The sequence below is a fragment of the Triturus cristatus genome, chromosome 7, assembly GCF_964204655.1.
Source record: "Triturus cristatus chromosome 7, aTriCri1.1, whole genome shotgun sequence".
NCBI lineage: Eukaryota > Metazoa > Chordata > Amphibia > Caudata > Salamandridae > Triturus > Triturus cristatus.
The window spans coordinates 656,277,279-656,298,615 of NC_140590.1; the positions used below are offsets into that span (position 1 = coordinate 656,277,279).

At 43.1% G+C, this 21,337-nt stretch overlaps 2 protein-coding genes across 11 annotated transcripts in view; one reads left to right on the top strand and one right to left on the bottom strand.

Moving 5' to 3' along the window:
- The window catches only part of ARSG (arylsulfatase G), a 1,970,563-nt gene that overhangs the window by 421,902 nt on the left and 1,527,324 nt on the right, over positions 1 to 21,337 (top strand). The window lies entirely within an intron of this gene.
- LOC146810299 (monocarboxylate transporter 7-like) lies at positions 1,463 to 17,904 on the bottom strand. Of its 2 annotated transcripts, none has more exons than XM_085617285.1 (6): positions 17,693 to 17,904; positions 12,122 to 12,363; positions 9,953 to 10,096; positions 8,499 to 8,627; positions 5,804 to 6,625; positions 1,463 to 2,866 (listed from the first exon to the last, which is right to left on the bottom strand). In XM_085617285.1, exons 2-6 carry the CDS (start codon positions 12,354 to 12,356, stop codon positions 2,613 to 2,615), a joined length of 1,584 nt encoding a protein of 527 aa, XP_085473411.1. In that variant the 5' UTR covers positions 12,357 to 12,363; positions 17,693 to 17,904; the 3' UTR covers positions 1,463 to 2,612. The 2 variants fall into 2 exon arrangements, with proteins under 2 accessions (XP_085473411.1, XP_085473412.1); XM_085617286.1 differs by lacking the exon at positions 17,693 to 17,904 and adding an exon at positions 14,069 to 14,195.

Sequence of the window (21,337 nt, forward strand, 5' to 3'; positions counted from 1 at the left end):
TCCTGTTCCTCTGTGCAATGGCGTTCTGGGCTGTCGCATAACACGGCCTTAAAAGCTTCCCATAGGACCACTGCCGGAGTCACTGTCCTTTGTTTTCCTGAAAGTACAGCTCTGTTTCCACCCTTATCTCCTTCGCTATGCCTGGGTCTTTAAGATCCCAGGCATTTAGCCTCCATCCCTCAGCTCCATCACGTGGCTCCCCACCTACCGTGAGCCACAGGGGGGAGTTATCCGACAGTCCTCTCGCTAGGTAGTCCACCCCTGTCCAGTTCCCCAGCCGGGGCCAAAAAATTGGCCATTCTAGAGAACACCCGGTACGTGCCCGAAAAAATAGGAGTATGCCCGGTGGGATGGTGCCAGCGCAAAACATCCTGCAGTCCCAGGGTGAGAGCAAATTTAGCCAGTCTTGTGTTTCCCCTCCCACCACCTGTCTGCCCAGACCGATCTATAACCGGGTCTACCACTTCCTTAAAGTCTCCGCCCCCCCCAAGGATAGGGGGGAGTCTGCTGCCAACAGGACCTCTGCAACCTTCTCAAGTATCTAATGCTGTAATCATAGGGGGCATATACACTGCCTAGTGTAATCTCCTATGCTCCCATGTTCCCTGTACCGCCACATATGTGCCACTGGGGTCAGACCAAGTGTTGGAAACGTGGAAGGGTATCGTCTTCCTGACGAGCATCGCAACCCCCCTGGGAGCCTGAGGTAAATCGTGCATGTGTCAGGGTAGTGTACATGCCTCTTCCCAGAAAATTACAGCGCCTCTCTCTTCTGGAGGAGCACTATTTCAGGTTTCAGTCTTTTTAGATATTTGGTTACCAGGCCCCTTTTAATCTGGTGTCCCAGCCCGTTTACAGTGGAAGACATTGATGTATAGCCCTTTTCAACCATATCCCATGGGGTTGTCGCTGTCATGTCTACCCAGGATGTAGAGTTTCAATGTGCTGCCTGCGTCTTGATGTACATGCAGGTGTTCATCTGAGCCGTTAATATTGGATCTGGCTTTGATGATCATTCAGAAGCACCAATTTAGGGGAGCAATTAATCTCAACACAAACAAATTTACATGGCCCCCATGGCTAAGTTCACCACCAGGTGTTGCCCGCTGGTGTTTTCTGTCGCAAGTTTGAACAATAAGACTAAAGTGTGCCACACGTTATCAGGGGGACGCAATGGTATCGGTCAAAATAGTTTACAAATTCTAAAATGTGAGTCATGGTCCTTTGAAAGTAACTTAGCTCATGGTTGAATAGGTTTATGAGTGGATAAGGAGCACACTGTAGTAAGGCAAAGGAAGGGGTACACACCCACTCATCTCTCATTGATGCCTCCGGTGTCAGTGGTATTTCTTCAGATATGAGAACAAACTCATCAGCTAGCCAAGTTTCTCTATGCATGTGTTTACCAACTGTCCCAAGTATATGATATAGAAGAGCAAACTTTGTGATTATTACTCATGTATTCATTTTGATGTTTTTATTTAAGGTTGTATCAACACACAACTGATAGAAACAAGGGGTCCTGTAAGTTATCATCCTGCAAGGGTTAGCAGTTCTTTTATTTACTATTGTAATAATTTTACATTCCGATTACATTTCTTCTCTCTCACTTGATATAATCCCCCTTCTTTCATATTGTATTTAGAAATTTAAGCACATACAATATACCACTACAAATCTGAACTAAATTTTAGAATAGTCACGAAATTGACATCTGAGTTTGAAATGCCACATAACATCCTAAATGTTGCAATAATCTTACTGATGTTTACTTTAGCCTTTCTTAAAATCAACAACCTGATTTGGAGAAAAAAAACGGAGGATTCAGAATACAAACTTGTTGGTTGACCTTTGGCACATGCTCATTTTTTTAAAATACATGGTAGGCAGCATTTCTGGGTCATTGCGACAGTAAGGTGTGTAAAACAGTACTCTTGGCGCAAAAGGAAAATAGTTACAGACATAAAAAATATGCTCTAGAGATAGATTACTTGTTGCTTGCATCTTGGTCCAGTGGGAGACAAGAGGATGTCTAGTGTAACTTTATAAATACATTTTTAAATAAATCTAAGACACTGAAAACAGAAAGACATATTACTTTAGAACACCAGCAAATAAATCTCTCAGTAACTGGCCATAAAAATAAAATATTAAGTTGATGTGGTTCTATTGCTGTAAAATGCACATATTTTCTCTTTAAAATCCCAGTCCTCCGTATGTAATATGCATGTTCAAGAAAAGAATTGATTTTCGGGACAGCATCCGAATTAATACCATCTTCAATATGCGTCTGCATTTTGAGATAGAGCTTGACGATGCAGGATGCAAACCAAGTGTTACTTGTTGTATTGTCATTGCCAGAAGGTAAAGTAAATGCCCTATTTTTTTCATTAAAAAAATATAGTGATGAAACAGTTGCCCACTATGGGCTGTTAAATGAATATAAGAAAGTGGTAGCCTTCTCTAAATTTTCAATCGTACTTAGCAGCTTCTCACGTTGATAGTTTTTGCATTCCCTTTAAAGTGTAAATTTCAAGGTTGTTGATTCATTGTTGGATCACTGCATTGTCTTTATTTAAATCTTGTTTGGTTGGCACGAATTTAAAGTTATTTCAAAAAGAATTTTCATTGCTTTTTATTGAGCCTTCAGGTTTTCCAAAATCCATTTCAAGAAAGTCATCCGGCACATCCGTGAAAACTTCTTTTTCAGTATAATCCCCTTCTTCTATAGATTGTTTCGGTTTACGTCTGCAGAGACCATTCTTGCACGGCCTTACTAAGGCCAGACATATGGCTGCCAGCGCCATGCCAATCGCACAGGAGTAGAATGCTGACCCGTAATTCTGAGTTTGATCCACAAGGACACCTACAGTTAAAAATAATATTGTTTTCATTAGAGAAAAGGCATTTATTTATATTGTAACTGTCGCCACAATACATGACAAAGCAAAGCCTGCAATTAGACAAAATCCAAAAACATCACCTTTTCGAAAGTTAATCATTTCTTGCCGATTTCATAAGGAGGCATTGTTGCCATGGTTTACGGATTCTTGAACCACATAATCAGTAATATTTAACCAACTGAACAGTGCTGTGTAAATAAATTTACAGACAGCATCATCTGAAATTATAGCTGTTGACCTGTAGACTTTAAGTAGAGCTACAATGGTTCTGTCGGGGAGACAACAATTACATTGCTGATAAATACTTAATCTTGTTGCGATTACTTTATAAAATTCTCAGCATAACCAATATGCCAGAGAGTACACGTGGGCTAAATCACAGCGCGCAATAACATGAATATTGGAAAACAACAATACAACAAACTTCAAATTGCTTGCAAAAAAATATTTGTATTTTTCGCGTATTCACAAACCCTTTCTAAAAACACATTTTTCAAGGGCTGTCAGTGAGGCGCAATTGTGAAGTGACCAGTGTTTTAAAGTGACACGGGTGCTCAGTGCCGAGCATATACAAGAGTGAAGCTATATTCAAGTATATACAAGATGATGAATGGTCAGAACCGCAACGAAGACAATATCTCTGGTTGTGGCAGAGCCGCTCAATACTATACACCAAGAGATTTGTTAATGCTGAACCATGTGCTATTGTCGACGTTTAGTATGGTGTCATAGCGGGTCTTCTTCAGGACAAAAGGACAGCCCAGCAGGTGGGAGGTATCCCAAGGCGTCCCTCGCCGAGTGGAGGCTGCCAGAAAGATCTGTACTTGTCAGGAGGACTCAGGTAAGACGAATCTCGAGATGAGGTTAAAAGAATAATTTGTCTCAAAGTGACACAGCAATGTTGTGCCCTCTTGAGCTGAAGTTAAAAGACTAATTTGTCTTAAAGTGATACAGCAATGTTGTACCCTATGTCGAGTTTGTAGGGAATCAATGAAACTGGAGATAATTCAAAGAGCATCCAGGCAAAAAGTCAGTGAGTGTCTGCGCTTCTCAGTCAGCAGTCCTGGACTGCTGCCTGAGAAGCACAGACATCAACGGACTTTTGCTGTGTCACTTTAAGACTAATTATTCTTTTAAACTCATCTCAAGAGATTCGTCTTACCTGAACCTTCCTGACAAGTGGAGATCTTTCTGGCAGCCTTCACTCGGCGAGGGATGCCTTGGGATACCTCCCACTTGCTGGGCTGTCGCAATGTTACCATACTAACGCATCATAAGGGTCGAATCGTAGACGATAAAACATGGTTCAGCATTAACAAATCTCTTGGTGTATAGTATTGAGCGGCTCTGCCACAACCAGAGATATTGTCTTCGTTGCTGTTCAGACCATTCATCATCTTGTATATACTTGTATATAGCTTCACTCTTGTATATGCACTGCACTACCAGCACTGAGCACCTGTGTCACTTTAAAACACTGGTCACGTCACAATTGCGCCTCACTTTGACAGCCCTTGAAAAATGTGTTTTTTAGAAATAGTTTGTGAAAACTCGAAGAAAAACCAAATAATAATTTTTTGCAAGCAATTTGGAGTTTCTCGTTGTATTGTGTTCCAATATTCATGTTGTTCCGTGCTGTGATTTAGCCCACTTGTACTCTCTGGCATATTGGTTACGCAGACAGTTTTATAAAGTAATCGCAACAAGATTCGTCTTTATCATCAATGTAATTGTTGTCTCCCTGACAGAACCGTTGTAGCTCTACTTTACCCAGGTTCTGGGGGACACAGGGTTCCCCCATTGTATTTATACAAAGACCTGTAGTCTTTGGCTCCTCTTGTGACTTTACCAAACAAACTAGTTGTTTTGATCACTGTGACGTTTTGCACTACCTTCAGTGAATGAAGTTCGATCATCAGGGTGAAACCTTGAAGGGTTTTGCTCAAAGAAATGGTTTATCTTCAGTTTGATTGAAATACAGCAAGTGAAAACAGGTAAATATGGCATTCACCAAATGTGGAATGTAGTCAAAGTGTACGCTACACCATTTGCTTGTTTTGTAATGGTGAAATTCCACTAAGGGATTTAAGATTATTCCTCAGTTAAGGATATTTGCACGTCATTTTAAGTCATGCTACAAATTACTTTGCCCTAAAAAAAATCAGTAGAATGTTATAGATTTGGAGAATAATCTTAAACTTCTGAATGAAATGTTATCAGTGTACGTTATGCCTTACATTTTAAGCCCTATGTGTGGTTACAGATATATGCTTTTTTTCTTATTAGCAAGTATTGGATTATCAAATTCTACCTGCATTCGAGGATTTGGGGCAAAAAATAGTTGGAAATACTGCATCTGATATTAAGTTCTCGTTTTGGCACCATAAAGGATTTGGCAAAGAATGAGAAAAATTACAAGATATGGTGGAATTTCCAAATGCATATAGTGCTAGGCTTCATGAATCGGGGTGAGATGTGGAAATCACGAGTAATAGATTAATCCTGCTTCTAGTTTAGCTAAATTTGAGGAATCAAAGGCGCAAGATTACAAAGCCGCAATACACTGAAAGTGCTCACAATGGAATCTTACGGTTACAGAACTTCAGGTGTTGGCTAAACTAGGTGCACCAATGTCTTCATTGAATTCCACTGTATGGGGACTTTAATGTTTACCCAGTACCCTTGCTGGTGAATTTCGGGTAACTGTAGGCCTTTTAAACATATTTTCCCTTCACATGAATATAAAACCACCTGCAAACATATTCTCCCACTTGGTAGTTGGCTCGGGAGCCACAATTTTCAAAAGTACTAACAGTAATACCCACAAATACAAATTAAATAGTTTTCATAAATTAAAAACAAAAGTTTTTATGTATTGAAAAATTTAAAAATCAACATACCTCCAAGTGGTGGGCCAGCCAATCCGGCTATGCTTTGAATGAAAACATACACTCCAACTGCGGAAGACATCTTCTCGATACCCACAACGTCGTCATCTGCTAGCATTGGAATGTGGGTTCCTGCAACTGTTCCTAACATACATCCAAAAAATGCGCTGCACACCATCAGGCCCCAAAATTCTGAAGCAAAGGGAAAGGAAATGAGAGCCAAACATAACAAAACAACGAAAATGAGCTCAATATAAATCTTGCGAATGGGATTCTTATTGAGAATCCAGCCAGCGCCAATTCTTCCGAAAACTTCCGCGATGGCCATGGCAGACAGCATGTAGGCAGAGTGGTCTTTATCAATGTCAAGACTGATACCCAGTGGAATGATGTACAGAGAAGGGGCAAAAAATGCAAGTGTAGCAAAAAGGCCAAACAGAGCATAACAAATAAAACCACCATTTTTCAAAATTGAAAAGTCCAAGAGTGTGATTTTTGATTTCACAACGGGACCTTGTGCTGCTTCCAGCATTTGGACATTTTCTTGTGGTACAACATGTTCTGTCTCTACTTTCAAGTTTTCATTTTCTTTCTTGGGTGAGGTAGTTATTTCGACTCCTGAGTCTATGGAGTCAATTGAAGTAATTGTTTTCTCATTTTCAAGTATGTATTCTGTTTCCACGCTTTCTTTTTTGGGAGTTTCTTCTACTTGTACTTCTTTTTGTATTTTCATTGGTCGTAGCAGAGATCCACAAACAACAATATTTAACTGAAGTACACCAACAAGCAGGAGGCTATGTCTCCAACCGAGTTGATCCTTTATAGCAGTGATAGCTAGGGAAGAGAATGAAAAATCATAAACAACGTGGTTTGTTGATCTACAGACATTGATTGCAACATGATTTTTAATGATACATCAAGCTTTTGAAAACCTTTAGTATATTATGCTCAGTATAACTATTGACATAATTTACTCTACTACTACACTGGTAAATTATACAATGGTATTAAAAGTAGTCTCCTAAGACATTAAATAAATATGTTCCCGGTCACTTGCACGTTCTTTGGTAATGAAGGAGAAAGACATCACAATATTGGTAATATGGCACGGCTAACTTTGACAATCATTGTGAAGTGCACAATTACATTATTGGTGGTTTCTAGTTACTGTTAAAAGCTAAATGTACATGGAGGTGTTAACCTAACTTGAGTTACAGAAAGAGCAGGCAATTTCAAAATATTGGCTTGGTAGCCTTATGTTTCACTAGAGTGAGTGGGGGCAAAGCAAATTGTATTATCGTTGTCTCATCTTGTTACTTCATGCTCCCACCTTCTTGACATCTTCAGCCGATGGCAAGAGAACTGGAATTGCACACAATTTGAGGCAGTTTTCAGATCCTCACTAATTGGTTCTGTGGGTACATTACAGAACCTAGGCTGATATTCCTGTTGATTAACTGAGGTACATTTCCTCAGGTGACATAATGTTCACAAGTGAATTAGATAGTCCTAGTACTATTAAAATGCCCAACACTGAACACATAAGAGGTGGTGTTTGAACGATGCCCCAAAATAAGACACTCTCATGATGTACTGATGTTTCCTTAACAGGATAGAGGTTTGTGTTGTTAGATTACGAAAATGTATCATTTTCTGTGCCAGTAGCCTTTGCCCTGAAGATAAGACCACAGGACTTCACCTCTTCACTGTGGAAATGTTGATCAGACTGTTGCTCCTGTGCACTGATAATAATTAATCTAAAGGTTGGTTCCTTGTCTGCTAAATTCCCCCACAAGTCAATACACCCCACAGTAATGATTGCCCCCGCTCAATATGTTGCGATAAGTACCGAAGATTAATTAGGCCTTGACCAAATGTCTCAAAATGCATACTTGTATCTCGGTTAGAAAAAGAATAAAAAAGAAAGACTCGTTATCATCCTAAAATTTACATCTTGGCTGCCCTAACCGCGTCTGGATCTTAAAATGGCACAGTCCTTTCTTTGACTAAGATGAGGGAGGCACTCTGCACAGGTCTTGTACAAACTAAATCCGGATGCAGTGATGTAACCGCAACACTTTGTCTCTTAATAGTCATGAACTTATTCTAAACTGTAATGGAACCTTGGGAAAAGGAGCAAATAACAGATTTCTCTAGCATTCCTTATAATTAGTGATATATTCTTGCCCCATTTTCGAAGTTCTCTTATTCTGAGACCCTCAGCAAGCCCCCACTTTATTGCTGCAGCAAGAGATACCTTTCTTTCTCCAGTATGTGCCACGGGTTTCCACTTATTGTTGGCCCTCGTTGATCCAGGCCAAAATATGACCCAGATTATTCAAGACTTGGTGTCATTACTTTTGTTGTAGTAAATCAGACCAAGGACGCTGTTATTTTCCATATGGATAGTGATATGGGTATAAAAATGCCCTTGTTCCATTTTTTGTTTAAAGACTGATTTACAAACAAGGCCCCAGATCCACGGCCACCGCATCACGTGGCCATTGAAAGCGCTGAGTTACATTTTATAGTATGTCCTTTTCAAGGGGGCTTCACGGAGATGGTCTCACTTCACGTTTTTCATTGTCCCACTAGGAGAGTGATGACCTTCATTGAAGACGCGCACTTGCTGTGGTAAGAGTGACCTGGCCTAACATTTCACATTTGGGAGCATTTATTTTGGGATTAGTTGCATTGAACTGCTTACCTGGTGCAAAGGCGAAAACGGCGCAACATTCGCCAGTGGAGGCAACTGCAGTAACCAGTGAACGTTTTTTGTCAAAGTACTGTGACAGTATGGTGACTGTTGGAATGAAACTTAAGGAGTATCCCAAACCTGTGGAAGGATGGAAAGGACGGGTGTGAGAATCTGTTGAAACATGTATTCTTTACACAGCAGTAAACTCTTCAGAGCGAAAGGAAGCAAAGAGAGAAAGAAGGACGTGTAAGATGGGGGAAGGAGTGACAAAGGGAGAAAGTGAGGATAAAAGAGACCCTGCAAGAGTGAGAGACAGGAAGTGCAGGCTGGTGGACAAAGAGGCATGCATTGGAATCAGGAATCGCAGTCTTAACATTAGGCAAGGCTAGCGTTCAGCGTATCTGAAGCGGGCTTCTTGGTTCCTTGTGCAGATTTCTTATCCCCGAACATTCTCGGTACGGATAGCGGAACATCTTCACTTTAGAAAAGTATGTACCTGTGTTCGAAAAAGAGTCCTACCAGCGAAAAATAAACTAGTGTGTCCTCTATTCACGCCCATACCGCTTTGCAAACAACGTACAGAATTACGAAACTCTAGTACTTTACTTAGAACCTTAAATACTAGTAGTTTTGTAATACCTCTCCTGGTCTTAAACTTGTTCCAATACAAAAACAATATGTTGGGAAGCTCTGTGTAATAGAGATCATGAATTTGTAGGACTTGTGTTTACTGGTTTTAACTATGATGTTTGAATGTGATGTATATATGGCAAGCAGAGGCAGTGATGCAAGTTATTAAATAATCATTTTCAATAAATTAACAAAACATTTAAGTGAAGTAATGACAAAAACATAACTTTGAATCTGTTTCCTATGTGGAAATAAGATAAATATTGTCAAGCCACTACTCCAGTTCTGATAAATCAAACTAGATCAGAACATTTTAACTGCAGTTAGTGGAATGCTCGGATAGTTTTTCAAACATCCTGGAAACATTTTGCAAACGAGTATACAAATATTGGTAGATCCAGTAGTACACAAAAGAGCACAGAAATATAATTATAGACTTAAAATCTGCTGACTCGGGCTATACTGGTTGTTAAAGGCCCTCTCCTTTGTTATAGGCCTTGCCTGCGGCTAGGGACTGTAACTATGGTTTGGGGCCTTTGACAAGTTGTAGAGCTCTCAGCAGCGGGTTATAAGTCTATAATTATATTTCTCTGCTCATTGAAACCCATTTGTGTATCACTGGATCTACCTATATTTGTATACTCGTTTGCAAAATGTTTCCAGGATGATTGAAAAACTATTCCCTCCGCTTAATTGAAGTTCAACTTCCCTAATGTCCGGATAGGCCATAATAAATTATCATTCTCAGTCCAGCTTGGGACAGTTTTGTTGCCTTACTATGATTAATGCCATAGTACAGTGATAGCTTGTGTTGGTCGTACTTAGAAACTTACCAGATATTAGACCAATTGTTAAGTACATTTCGTCGACACTGCGTGCAAAAGATGCAGTGACCATTCCGATGCTGACCAGGACCCCTCCGGCCATAACCACTGGTCGGTGGCCAAAACGATTGCTCAGTACTGTTGACAGTGGAGCTGGAATAAATCAAAGCAGAGTTAGTGTTACCAAGAGACGGATGCAGTTCTGTTTTTGCAAGTGAAAAGAAAACCAAGGAGGACATTTTTACTTTGAGCATTTTGTTTGGTGTCGTGGCCTGTTAATAATAAATATATGTTCCCAAGGATCACCCGACCTATAGGCTTAAAAGGTTACAGTTTAGAGACCGTACTTATCTTCATTACATCTAAGGCGGTAAGGGGTGTAGTAGATTGCTCCAAGCGACCCAAAGGACGCTGGAGGCATGGAAGAGAGCCGAGCGACAATTGAAGTGGGATCATAAATGTACCAGAGAAACCCCATTGCGGGAAGGGACTAGGCTGAAAGAGATTGGAAAACTGCGTGGTTTTAGGCAATGGGATCTGATAGGTATTTCTAAAATAGGCGATGTCCTGGATCATAGTGTGTTGGCATCCTTCAGTACCCTCCAAGCCAGATATCAACTTCAAGACACTCAGACTTATGCATACTTCCGGTTGAGACATGCGTGGGTTACAGAGGGGCTTGATGGGGAGGCACTACCGGAATATGCCCCGCTAGAGGGTCGCCTCCTCCAGGAGGAAATTCTGTCTAAGGCTATTTCGTTTACCTCAGAACACTACTTAATAATATGCCTGATAAATTAGGCCCACTCCGAGCAAAATGGGAAAGGACCACTGGGGTGCTGGGCAATCTAGATTGGGAGGCCGCCCTCATGCATCCACGAGAAGTAGCAATCAAATTGAGTTTGCGTCTCATTCAATACAAAATATTACACTGCACTTATTTTGCTAGAGCCAAATTGCATACAACAGGAAGAGCTGAGAGCCCGGAATGTCTTTGCTGCCACACGGAAGATGAGAAGTTCATACATACCCTATGGGAGTGCAACGAGGTACAGGTATATTGGGGAAAGATTGTGGGGGAGCTTAATAGTATACTGGAGGTCCACATAGAATTGGAGCCAAGGTTTCTTCTGTTGGGAATTCCGAAAGATATAGAGATCCCGAGGCGTAAACTTATACTAGCCAACTTGGGGGCTGGTCGTAGCCAAACGGGATATTGCTAAATACTGGGGGTCCCCGCAAAGACCCACCCTTAACGAGTGGAGGACTAGTCTTGACTTGTACATGGTTGCTGAACACGTGACATATAAAGCCCAGGGCTGTCCCAGGAAGTTCCTGAAAATATGGGTTCCCTGGATTAAATGGAGGTGGAGGGAGTCACAGAAGACCAGGGAAAGACCTTTGAACGATGTACAGTTGGTTTTCTATTGTTTACAACCATGAGAAATGTAAATGTGATCTTGGTTCCTTTTGTGCCCATGCTGCTTCAACCCAATTTACAGACTCATCCAGACAGCCAGCTTGTGTTTATAACTGCCCTACACTGCCAATATGGAATGCCCTATACTGCGTATTGTGTATTCATGCTCTGTTTTATTATGCAAAATGAAATAAAAATATATGTTACCATGCTGACAGACACCCTTCTTTACCATTTGGAGCAATGTCGTCTAAACAAGTAGGTCATCTGATAGCACATTGTGTCACTGTTAACTGCAGCTTCATGCAGTGTCTTAGTTCTGACCAGCCGAAGTAAAATGAAGCAAGTATGATGCTAAACTACCTTTCACTGTTTCTTCAAATTCGTTAAAAAAGGCAGGAGATTACGCAACTTTATCTTAGAAGCAAAGCTAGGTGTCCATGATCTGCAAAAGCACGTGTCACTTGAATACTGGAGGGTGCCTGCTTTCATCATTTCAGCAAGAAATAAAAAAGGCGTTCCTGGGAAATCCTTCAGAATTCATTAAGCGTAATAAAGGGTGCGATTCCAACACTTGCACACTTACTAAAAGATACACCTATTACGAGGTCGTATAAACAAAAGAACTGCTCCTTCCAAGCATGTTTTGATTAATATCATAGCTGCAGTATCTCTGAACCCCCTTCATGTTCAACAGGTGTTAGTATCCAGTTTTAAGGTAATACATAGTTATTTGAGAGGGGAAGAGTGCCACTCACCGGTAAATGTCATCACAAACACACATATTGAGATGATCCAGGATATACGACTATTGCTTTCATCGAAGTAAGTGATGAGTTCACTGAAGAAGACTCCAAACGTCTTGATGACTCCATATGTGAATACTTCCACAAAGAAGAAGGCAATGGCCACCACCCAGCCCCAACCTCCATCAGGCACTTTGGTGTAAACTTTGACATTGGTGCAGGTTCTTGCGGTGTTCATGGCAGTCATCCTGAATCTGTAGAGAAAAGGGATAACTTAGACTACTTTTGGGGTTTTGTTTTCGCATTATATTTTGATATCTTTGCTTATTATACAATGAGTACTTCATAAGTTTGGGAAAATGTGCTTCAGCGCTGCATAATGTAGCTCCAAAATCTCACTTTCTGGAATGCTGTCACCAAAATCAGTTTCCCTCACACAACATTTTCCCAGCCTTTCTGCAGCATTGGTCTCTGCTGCTTTCGTGCATCAGAACCCTTTTGATTCATTAATGTTACCAAACTGAGGACTTTGCAGTCCATGTGTGGCCCCTCTGAGAAAACAAAAAGCATACCTTCTAGTTTGTCTGTTGGTCCCAGATTTTCTACCACTTTAGGTTGAAAGGAAACTTGACCTCAACTTGAATTACTGTGGATGCATCTAAATATTCATTTAGACAATACTGTGGATGCATCTAAATGTTCATTTAGACAACTCGTTAGCAATCCAATCTTTAATCGGGGTGGGGGTGGCAGGGAAGAAAGCTGTGATAGACTCAGTCTTTGAGCCTAAACCCTAAGCAGGTCTTCCTAATGCTTCATTGTTGTTGTGGGATATTTAAGGACAATACGTAAAGCTTTCCTTGAAACCGTCCACCACAGCCTTCCTGCGTGCCTCTCCCCAACCGAATGCTGCATACCGATTTTCTTATTAAGCTAAGTGTGATCATAGACGAAGACAGGTGAATGAACCCCTCCCTTTATTTCCTTTAGGCAAGCCCTAAGAGACTAGGACCCCAAAAGTGTTGGTTCTGCGCCGAAGTGGATCAGCACCAGCCTTGGTTTTTGACTTATCTCTATCTTTTCTTTTCCCCCAAAATAAAGATTTACCTACAAGGTAGGAGATAATTTTGACTCACTTACCACTGTTGATATCCAGACAGTCTCCCTCCTGGTGGAGGTTACACAGTCACATAGAGAATGGGACACTGGAGTGACAGATCCAATGATGATGCTATCTACCAAACCACACTAAGCGGTGCTCACATACACGGCAGATTGTGATCGATTATTGATTGATAACTACTATTGTTTGGAGGCTGAATGAACCTCTGCTGCTTCCTCCTCCCTATTGATTAGTACAATAACATTTAGAAAACTCACCAAAAATGCATTTCAGTTCCCTTTGTGTACCATTGTGAAACTATCTGAGCGTTTATTGAACTATCCTGAGTTTTCAGTGATTAAGGTGGAATGGGGAAAAAAAACTTATATAAACAGCTAGTCCACCCTGTGCCAATGGCGAAACAGACAAGCAAACAGAGCAGTGTTGTAAACCGCGTAAAAGGAGCAAGTGATCAAAAACAGTAACGTTTTCTTCCCTTCTGCTTACTGATCCAAGTTTTTACAGCAGATTATAGTACCAATATCAATATAGTAATGGATTTGATGAATTCCCCTCTAAAAAGATTTATAGAAAATAGTACATGCATGTATTAGAATTCAAAACAACAACAAGAAAACACCAAACCAAATGTAGCTATGTTAGTACTTGTTAACAAAAAGACATAGTATTTGGCTGAGCACAGCGGTACTACATTGTGGGTTGCAGACTGTTGGTGTCCAGCTAGCAGGTAGGAAGCAGGAGAGGTAGTAGGAGAGTGCGCAGCAGAGGGCTGGAGGGACTAAGTGGTGCAAGGAGAGCGGGGGACCATGAGAGGAATCCAGGTCAAGCACACTTACAAAGAATGTTATGCAGCTTCCGCAATACAAGAGCAGCCCAGATGGATTTCCTGGAAAGGAAACAGATTGCCTCGCCTCTCTGCACTATCCACAGACCAATTTGGCATGTGTTCCCTCCCCAATAGCTAAATTTTCCTTTGAGCAATGCTTTAAATGGGATGTAAAATGTGGGAGGGTCTCTGAAAAATGTGTGTGTGGGGGGGGGGGGGGGGGGGTGATAGGGGCATGGCCAAAGAGTAACTATGAATCATTTCCAAGAGGCTTGGCCACTGCAATTAAGGGAGTGGCTTGAAACATGCAATCTGTGGTCAACAAATAGTATATGGAAACACTTCCCAAACAGGATCAAAAGACAAACAGAACACTTCCAACCACCCACCCTACGTGGCGTAGCATGGAGCTCATGTAGGCATACGATCAGTGCCCACATAAGAGAAGTAAGAACTATACAAATGTTGCAATACAATAAACTAAAATCCTGTGCTTTACATATTCTGCCACCTAAGGGTACCTCTGTGAGTTTTCTGTTATTGCATCTAGACCTGTCACACAACAAATGCACATATGTAACACAAGCCTGACCTGTTTGCTTTGTTAGTTCTTGTTAGCTGTACCAGATAAATGAATAACAATGAGCTTGTTGTGAATAATTATTAGTCTGTAATGTTTAATTCACAATGTCATATTTTCCAAATTGAAGCCTTTTTCACAGATCTGTGAAAGCGTCAGAGACCTTCAGTGTGTCTTAGGTACCAGGCGCGCAACACCCATTGGACACACAGGGCTTCAGCCCCCCCCCCCCCCCCCCCTCGTGTGTGGCAGACCGGGATGAGACAGCTTCCCGGCGCACACACAGCCGCACCCGAGCCCTTCACAGGTCTTTAAAAGACCATTTGCATGTTAATGAGGCCTCGCTGTTGTTTCACCCCTTCTAAGAGCCCCTCCAGCCCCACTCTGCCTATAGCTTAAACATTCAGCCCCCCCCCCCCGATATTTTTTCTTAGCCCCCCCCCCCCCGAAATTTGCCTCTAGTTGCGCCTCTGGTAGGTACCATCATACTCCTCGTTGCACCCTTTCTGCATTCTCTCATGACACGCGGGCGTCTGGACGAATCCCTGGAAATGAGATGCTTAAGGCTTGGCTAAAGTACGTGGCAACCTCAGCGTGGACAGGAATTGTAATTTAGTACTGACTACCTTACCCTGGCTTGCCTTTAAGTCTGGATCATGCAGGGTTTAGGATCCAGCATGTTGCTTCAGAATTTCAAGAAAACAGATTGGCAGGGGCGGCCCTGGGGCTACTAAGGCAACTCATTGTGCTGTCTCTGCAGCAAAACAAACCGTAAAAGTATGTATACCTATGTGACCTATTGTGCTGAGCACCTGTACGCACTGCACTCTTGTACACCATTGAGCACTTGTACTGACTGCATAGTGTACTGGCAGCACTATGCACCCACACTGGTTGTAGAGAAGTGCCCACTATCCTAGAGTGACGTGCCTCTGTACTCTCTGTGTAGTATTGCGCACCTGTGCAGGTTGTTGGTGACGAGTCTTAACCTATACTGCAGAAGCCTTGCATGTTCTGTGGTGTGGCTGCCGAGTGCCGTTCAGAGCATAGAGTATGTTTTGACGGGCTCCTAATACACATCTAAGCTTGAGCTCAGTCTTGTATTGCTTCTCCTCTGTGATGGTCTTGCACTGTTTCGCCTCTGTGATGTGGCACATTACCGGAGAAGCTATCTGCTGTAACGCAGCGCGCCACCAGAGCCATGTATAAAACACGAGGTTTGTTTGCACTGCGCGCACTATTCATAGAGCTCTGTTGAACGCGCAGGCGCTTCTCCGCTAATCTCAGGACTTCTGCGTTATACAACCGGCGAGTAACAGGCGTGTGCCCTTTTCCATGTAGATTGCGTATAAAGCGGAAATGGTGGTGGCTGGGCGTCTTCCAGCAGAAGAAACCTTAGGAGAGAGTGCTCTAGAGAAGAACCTGCCGTGCACTTAGCAGCAGCGCGCTTGGCTCATTGATTCTTTGTACTAAGCACAACACAGAGTACACACAAAAGTGTCCAATGCTTCGCCTTAAAAAGGGACAGCGCAGCGCCCTGTCATCTTTAGTTGGTAGCACTGTTTATATGTGGAACGAGTGTCTATTATTACAACTGTGTCCTACCTACCCTATGATGTAAAGCGCTCCGATACTCTCTCTACAAAATTTATAAATAAATTGTGTATGAAAAATAACCATATCGCTACGTTTTAAGAATTCCTTGGAATGAAACCCCATGCGTACTTTATAGTATTTATCAGCGTCTGTAAAGTTGTAACCATAACTTTAAGGGTACGGGACGTTCACCGTGGCAGCTCTGTACAGAGGTAGGTTCTGTTCGCAGTACGCGCCTTCCGAAGACCGGGCTCTGTGGTTTGTTGCACTCATGGACTGTGCAGCGCTGCGACGCCACTAGCCGGAAATAGCGCCATATTTGGAATTCATAAATAGAGTGCACGAGGGAGAGTTCGAATTGAGGTTTCTCTGTGAGGACGACAGCTGAGAGTCAGTCATTCCCCGGGAGAGTAGGGTACTGACGTGTGCCCCAAACACAAAGGCACTCACGACGCTACATATAACTCGCTTCCCGGAAACCCAGTGCGAGAATGAGAGCCTAAAAGGAACGTTCACAACACAGGGTCGATTAACCATAGCCAGGGGCCAAATGCTACCCTTGACGTGCAGCTCCTGGCTTTCTCCTTCGATACCCCTTGCATCTTAAGCCGAAGAAGGAAGCAGCTGACTCTCTTAACGTAAACCGGTCTATTGGCGACCCCTTTAGTTTCAGTGGTTTCCACATTTAACTACCCTTCCACCCCCTGACCCCGCAGCAACAAACCGCAACAAACAGCATGCGGCTGACGATCTAAGAACGGGACAAGCCGCCCGGCCTTAAATGTATGTCACAGAGAAAAAAAGATGTGTGGTGTCACTTCGATGTCCACAGCAGTCCGACATAAAGTCAGTTTTTGCAAGAATGCGGTATTATCACACTCCGAGTTAAACATCATAATTTCCGGTTTAAATTTCAAAGCTGATACCTTAAAGTTTTCTTTCAGCCTTCAATAGAACGTTCCCTAAAGTGCCTTCGAAGCGCTATACGAATGGCATGTATGCGCAAGGCAAGCACAGTGCGAGCCTTCGAGTTGCTGCTGGTCCGCCGTGTAACTGGAAACTGCACCTGGGTGAGAGCATCACTGGCGTTACTATAACACCGGCTACCCAGCGTGCTTTAAAAAGAAAAAAAAACTGCGTGATCTCCAAAACACGTAAAAATTAAAGTTCCCTTGGTTTCTATATATAAATACACACATATATATATATATATATAGTATGATTCTAAGTACTTGTAAACGATCTGAAAAAATCCTATTATAAATACATTATCTCATCTAACAAGTACAAACACCTACACAATGCTTTAAATGTGTATTTTAATAGTTCTATAAATTGCTATCAACTATTTCTTAAACGTGTCATTTAAAGCAGCTGTTAATTACGTTATTTCTTAAACGTGTCATATAAAGAACCTGTTAATTACGTGTATGCAGTAAAAAAAAAAGCTGTACTCACCAGCAGTGACCTGCGTTGGCAGCAGGAGGTGCGATCTCAGCCCCCTTGACTTTTTCGAGCCCTGTAGCCCCCTGACCTCTTTAACCCTTTGCTCCCGGAGGAGGCGAGCTTGAGACAGGACCCCGTGTGCCCGGGTTCGCCCCCCACCGCCCCCAGACACACGGCTGATCACTGCCTGCTACTGCTCTCCCTCCCCCGGTCCCTTCTGCACTGCCAGCCCTCGCTGGGTTTTTGCTATATATACCGGCTTTAGCCGGTCTGCGGGAGCGCCCCCGAGCAGCGCGGGAGCGCGCAGCAGTCTGCACCATCGCCCCATCGACGGAAGGATGCGAGCGCCGCTCTCGGTGCGGATGCACGCTCGAGTGTTGCTGCACTCCCAGCCACAGGATACAGCATGCTGCTGTGCTCTGATGTGTATAGAGACGATGCCAACATTGCTCCCAAATAAAAATTATGTGCGCATCACTGGTCTATACGGGGCAAGTGCCACGTACCCTTCAAATCTCAAGGGGTCCGGCTGAGCTTAGCTTTCCCTCATAATATGGTGCATTCTTGGTGACATCATATGGTCGTATATTAGGGTGACCAAGTGGCATTGGTGCAAATTCAGGACGGTGAGTGTAAAAATTCAGGACAAAGGGTCCAAATTCAGGACAGGAGGTCAAAATTCAGGACAAAACTTCAGGACAAAAGGTAAGTTTTACAGACACATCAGAGGAGTTCGCACAATAGTATATAAGTAAGCCCATCCATATCCAAACATATTCAACTATTTGCAAACCTATCCATCATGTATCCTTCCATCTATCGTTTCACTCATCCATCCCTCCATCCACCCTGTCACTCATCCATACACTATCCATCCACCCACCCTTTCACCCTATCCATCTGTACACTCATCCATCCACTCTTCTACCCATCCATTAATTCACTCATCCATCCAGCCATTTACCCTTCCACCCAACCAACCATCCTTTCACTTACTCATCCATCCAAGCAGTCACTCATCCTTCCACCCATTCACCCTTTCAGTCACCCATCCATCCTCCCTTTCTCTCTCCATCAACTCTTTCACTTAGCCATCCTTCCTTCCATCCATCCACCCACCCATCCATCTACTCATCCACTCATGAATCCATCCATTGACCCTATCACTCCTCCATCCTTTCTCTCATCCATCTATCCTTTCACTCCTTCACTCATCTATTCATCCTTTTGTCCATCTACCCTCCCTTTCACTCACTCATCCATCCTTACATCCACCCTTTCACTCATCCGTCCATCCATTCACCCTTGCACTTATCAATTCATCAATCCATCAATCATTTCACTCATCCATCCACTCATCATCCACCTTTTCACTCATCCATTCTTTCACTCATCCATCCATCCTTTCACTCATCCATCTACCCTTTTACCCATCCAGCTACCCTTCCACCCATACATCCAGCTATTTACCTTTTCTCTCATCCATCCTTCCACTCACTCATCTATCCATCCTCTCTCATTATCCATCTATTCAATCTTTCATTCATCCATTCACCCTTTCACTAATCCATCCAGCCATCCACCCATCCCTTCACTTACTCACTCGCCCACCTTTTCATATTAATTTTGAGCTGAGCCTTTGTCTGCAGAGTAGCAGACAGAAGAGGCCCATCAAGAACTTCACCCTCGCTGCAGGAGCCATCCCAGGACTGGGACAGGAGCCACCCAAGAAGGAGACAGGATCCACCACGGGGGGAAATAGGAGCCATCATAAGTGGGGGGGCACAGGAGCCACTGCATGGGGGACAGGAGCCATCACGGGGGGCAGGACCCACCACCTGGGGGGCCAAGAGCCATCACGGGGGGGAGACAGGAACCGCCACATGGGGGGGTCAGGAGCCATCATGGGGGGGCAGGAGCCATCACAGGGAGGCAGGATCCTCTACAGGGGGGGGACAGAAACCATTCAGGTTGGGCAAAGGAACCACCCAGGGTGGGAACAGGGGTGGGCATGCAGTATTCTAGTATCATCTTGGTCTCTTCCAGGGTGGGGTAGGGCTCCTCACCCCCTCCTGGACAAGACAACGAGAAGACAGGCTCTCTGTCCAAAATTTTAGTTTTGCCATCCCCCACTGTGATGTACAGTACTTAAAGGAGATACTCCAAGAGAACTGATTTAACTGATTGTTCTCCATACTTTGTTAATCAGTGCGGGTGGGATCGTGCCATTTCTTTATTTTATTATATTATAGACTGCATGTTTGAAGAACCGAGGTTTGCTTACACTTTAGTGACAGTAATTAAGCTCTGTGCAGAGAACCACGTGCTGCCTCGGGGTAATACTCATTGTTTAGAGATTAACAAAGATTGCAGCACGCTCCTGAATTATCAAGAGTATTCACATTTATATGTAAGTTCTAACTTATATGCCCCACAGGAGACCTAGTTGCAGCTTAAATCAAAGAGACTGGTTCTTTGTTTAAGCTACTGTGTGCCTCCAAGAAAACACAAACACATAGAAATATTACTTTTCCTATTCTGCAAAGCAGGCCTGTCTGGCAGGGTGAAGGGCCACTCTATAGTAGGAGGAGGACATGCTGGGTACGATTTAAAGATAAACAAGTCCAAGGGGCATATCTGAAAGGGAAGCATAGAAGCTTGCTGTTGAAAGTCGGAGGCGTGGCTTAATGTATTGAATGTTTATCACCTGTTCGAAGTGGTTTTGGCAGGTTAGGAGTTCGAATCATGGAAAAGTCGTCTCTAGCCTCCCTCCTCCCGAAGGTTGTTCTATTTGAAAATAATTGAGTAACAATAAGGTCTGCTATCTGAAGGTAATATTTCAATGCTGCTGGGGTTCTGAGCTTTGGTGCTGCATCAGAGTCTGTTACACCCGACCTCCGCAGCATCGGAGTCTGTTACACCCGACCTCAACAGCATCGGAGTCAAGAAGGGAGGTGGGTGGAAGCTGTGCCGGCTTTAGGGTGGTGCGACCGGTGCCCCGTTAAAATTACGGACAAATGGCGTCCGTTAAAGAATCCTTCATGGACAACGGACAGACGGACGAAATTACGGACTGTCCGTCAAATTTACGGACGGTTGGTCACCCTATCGTATATGTGTTTATTGCCTGCGTGTGTGGCAAGCATACGTTGCACAGTACGGTGATCTGTGTATGAATCACGAGTTCAACGAGAACCGCTATTATAGATGGGATTTAGCTTTAGTCAGCGATGAATGAGGCTCGTAAGTAGCGCGCATAGGGGATGTGTTATTTAAACCTGCCCTAGCCAAATACGAAGCTAAAAATGCCGCTAAGGGCGAGAGGGCACAGGACAGATACTATTTAGTGCGAAAAGGTTGCCTTATTGAAGCAGGTGCACATCACAAACAACAAATACTGTCGGCAAATCACCTTACAAGACTACCATCTTCACTGTCCATCAATAACCTACTGATTGGCCTACCTCCATCCCTAATTGTCCCCCCCCCCCCACAGTACCCCCAACTCGACTTCCTGTCACTATATCCCTTCTCACAAACTATACTTCTTAAAACTGTAACCTTTAACTCCCTGCCTTCTGCAAGTGTAACCTTACTAACATTCTCCTCTTCAATCTACTTCACCCCCCCAAACCGCAATAAAACTGATTCAAACCA